A 2,054-nucleotide genomic window follows, 5' to 3' on the forward strand; every position below is an offset into this window, starting at 1 on the left:
ACCGCACAACACTGTCCCTGTGTGGAAAGCAGTGGCATAACTTGTAACTAGAAATCTTGGTTCTGCTAGCCTCCATATCAGAGCACCGTTTAAGTCCATTTTTCCTTCTAGGATCAACCGTTTACATTTTTCCTTATATATTGTTATGATTTGAAATGTTATTCTTCATCCTGTAGTAGAAATCACATTAATCGTATGGTCCAGCTTGTGACTGGTACTAAGCAAAATACTTTTTATGGTTATTCCTGCAGTGAAAGGAATTCTGTTTCCTTTGCAAAGGATGAAGGATCTCAAAACTAAAGGCAGGTTTGATTGAGAAGGCATTGATGTTCAGACATCACCTCTGCTCACCTCTATGGGTGCGGTCAGATGGTGTGCTGGGAGCGGTTTAAATTGCTCCAGCCCTGATGCGGGGTTTTTTAACTTGGAGAATCGCGATCACACCTCCTTGCTCCGGATTGCTGTGCAGCCACATTGCTCCCCACTGTCCACACGCGTCGGTGTTGGTTTTTCTCTCTCTCTCAGTTTGGGCATGCGCATAGGCAGCCATCTGTAGAACTAAAATTTTCGCGCTTGCGCAGAACAGCAATTTCCTCTTCAACCCGACTGCTGTAACCAGGGGTCATTTCGTAGAAAAAGAGCTAGGGGAACTCATTAGCATAACTCATTAGCATATGCCACACCCGCTGATATCACCGGAAGTGTGTCATAAGGCCACACCCCCTGACATCACCGGAAATGTGGGCAGCAGAGCTCCGCCTATGCGCACACCGTCAGTGCTTTGGGGAAAAAATGGCAGGCGAAAAGCGGAAGCCTCGGGCAGCTTTCGAGCCGGGAGGGAGTTTAAACCGGAAGTGGCTTGACACCGGAGGAATGATCAGATGTCAGAAAAGTATGGTTGGAACCAGAGAATCAGGAAAACACCACTTGGGGACCTGGTATCAAACTACTCCGGGTTAAAGCGGTTTTGAGCCGGAAAGCGACGGCTGGGACAGTGTGATCACGCAGATAAAAATCCGTTTCTGAACTGGCATGACACCAGATCAAATGGTGCGTCTGACCGCTAACATACTTAGGCTAACATACTTCCTCTCTGCTCCCTTAACTGTACATAGAAATAAACACCTGACCTGCGACATCTTCTGTTTTACTTGAATATGGGATTTTCTTTGGTCTTGGATATTAGCCTAGTAGGTTCAGTATCCATCATCAAAGGAGATCCTGTGCAGCCACTCAGATCAACAGTTCACTTCCAAATGTACAAAGATGAAGTATGGGATCATTTGCACTTCCCACAATCATTCTACATGCTGTGGGGGAGAGAAAGAGACTAATGTACAGAATTCAGTTGCTAGGAGAGGGGCATGGACACTTTCAATACCAGTTATTTGTATGTCTTTATGCACTGACCTGACCCATCCCTGTCAGTACAATATGGAAGGAAGGAAGTCTTTAGTAGTTTCTTCCTAGTGTAGGTCACTGGCTGCCAAGCAAGAAGAGAACTTCTAGCCACTTAACATATCATAGGTATGAAGCTGGTTTCTGGATACTGCAGTGAAAGTGGACTGCAGATAGCATTTTGCATGTCTGTTTTTCCAGGATGAGGAGTGGAAGGTTCACTATAATAACAGAAGTATTTACTATGCAACAATTCTTACAGCAGCCTTTCAAGGTAGACCAGAAGTGTTAACCCCATTTAACAATACAAAGTCTGGTTTGTCTGAGTCTTTCCACTTAGTATATGGCAGGTGTGAGATCTGAAGCAGATATTTCCTATTCATGGCTTCTGTTGTGCACTAGGCTTTGCTAGGTTCTACTGCAACCTAACTTTCCCACTCTTTTAGCTACCACAATGAAAACAGACTTTAGGAAACCTTGTGATAGAAAGAAGTTCATCTGAGTGATGTTTCACTATGCCAAATGCACCAACTATGTGACAAAAACAGTTATTGGTTATTAAATGGCTTCAAAGGTAATAAGCTATAATTGAATTACTAGTGTTTGACTTCATATCCAATGTTTTCTTTCAGCATAAAGCCATTTGTTCAGCAGCC

General features: G+C 43.8%; 1 protein-coding gene across 1 annotated transcript in view; it reads left to right on the top strand.

The window, feature by feature from the left end:
• LOC107117953 (transcriptional enhancer factor TEF-1) overlaps positions 1-2,054 on the top strand; it is a 270,762-nt gene that overhangs the window by 222,757 nt on the left and 45,951 nt on the right. Inside the window, exon 9 of the mRNA XM_015420152.1 lies at positions 2,031-2,047. Coding sequence (XP_015275638.1) covers positions 2,031-2,047 — 17 coding nt within the window. The remainder of the gene's footprint in view (positions 1-2,030; positions 2,048-2,054) is intronic.

The sequence above is a fragment of the Gekko japonicus genome, unplaced genomic scaffold (genome assembly GCF_001447785.1).
Source record: "Gekko japonicus isolate JY-2015 unplaced genomic scaffold, Gekko_japonicus_V1.1 scaffold86, whole genome shotgun sequence".
NCBI classification, from domain to species: Eukaryota; Metazoa; Chordata; class Lepidosauria; order Squamata; family Gekkonidae; genus Gekko; species Gekko japonicus.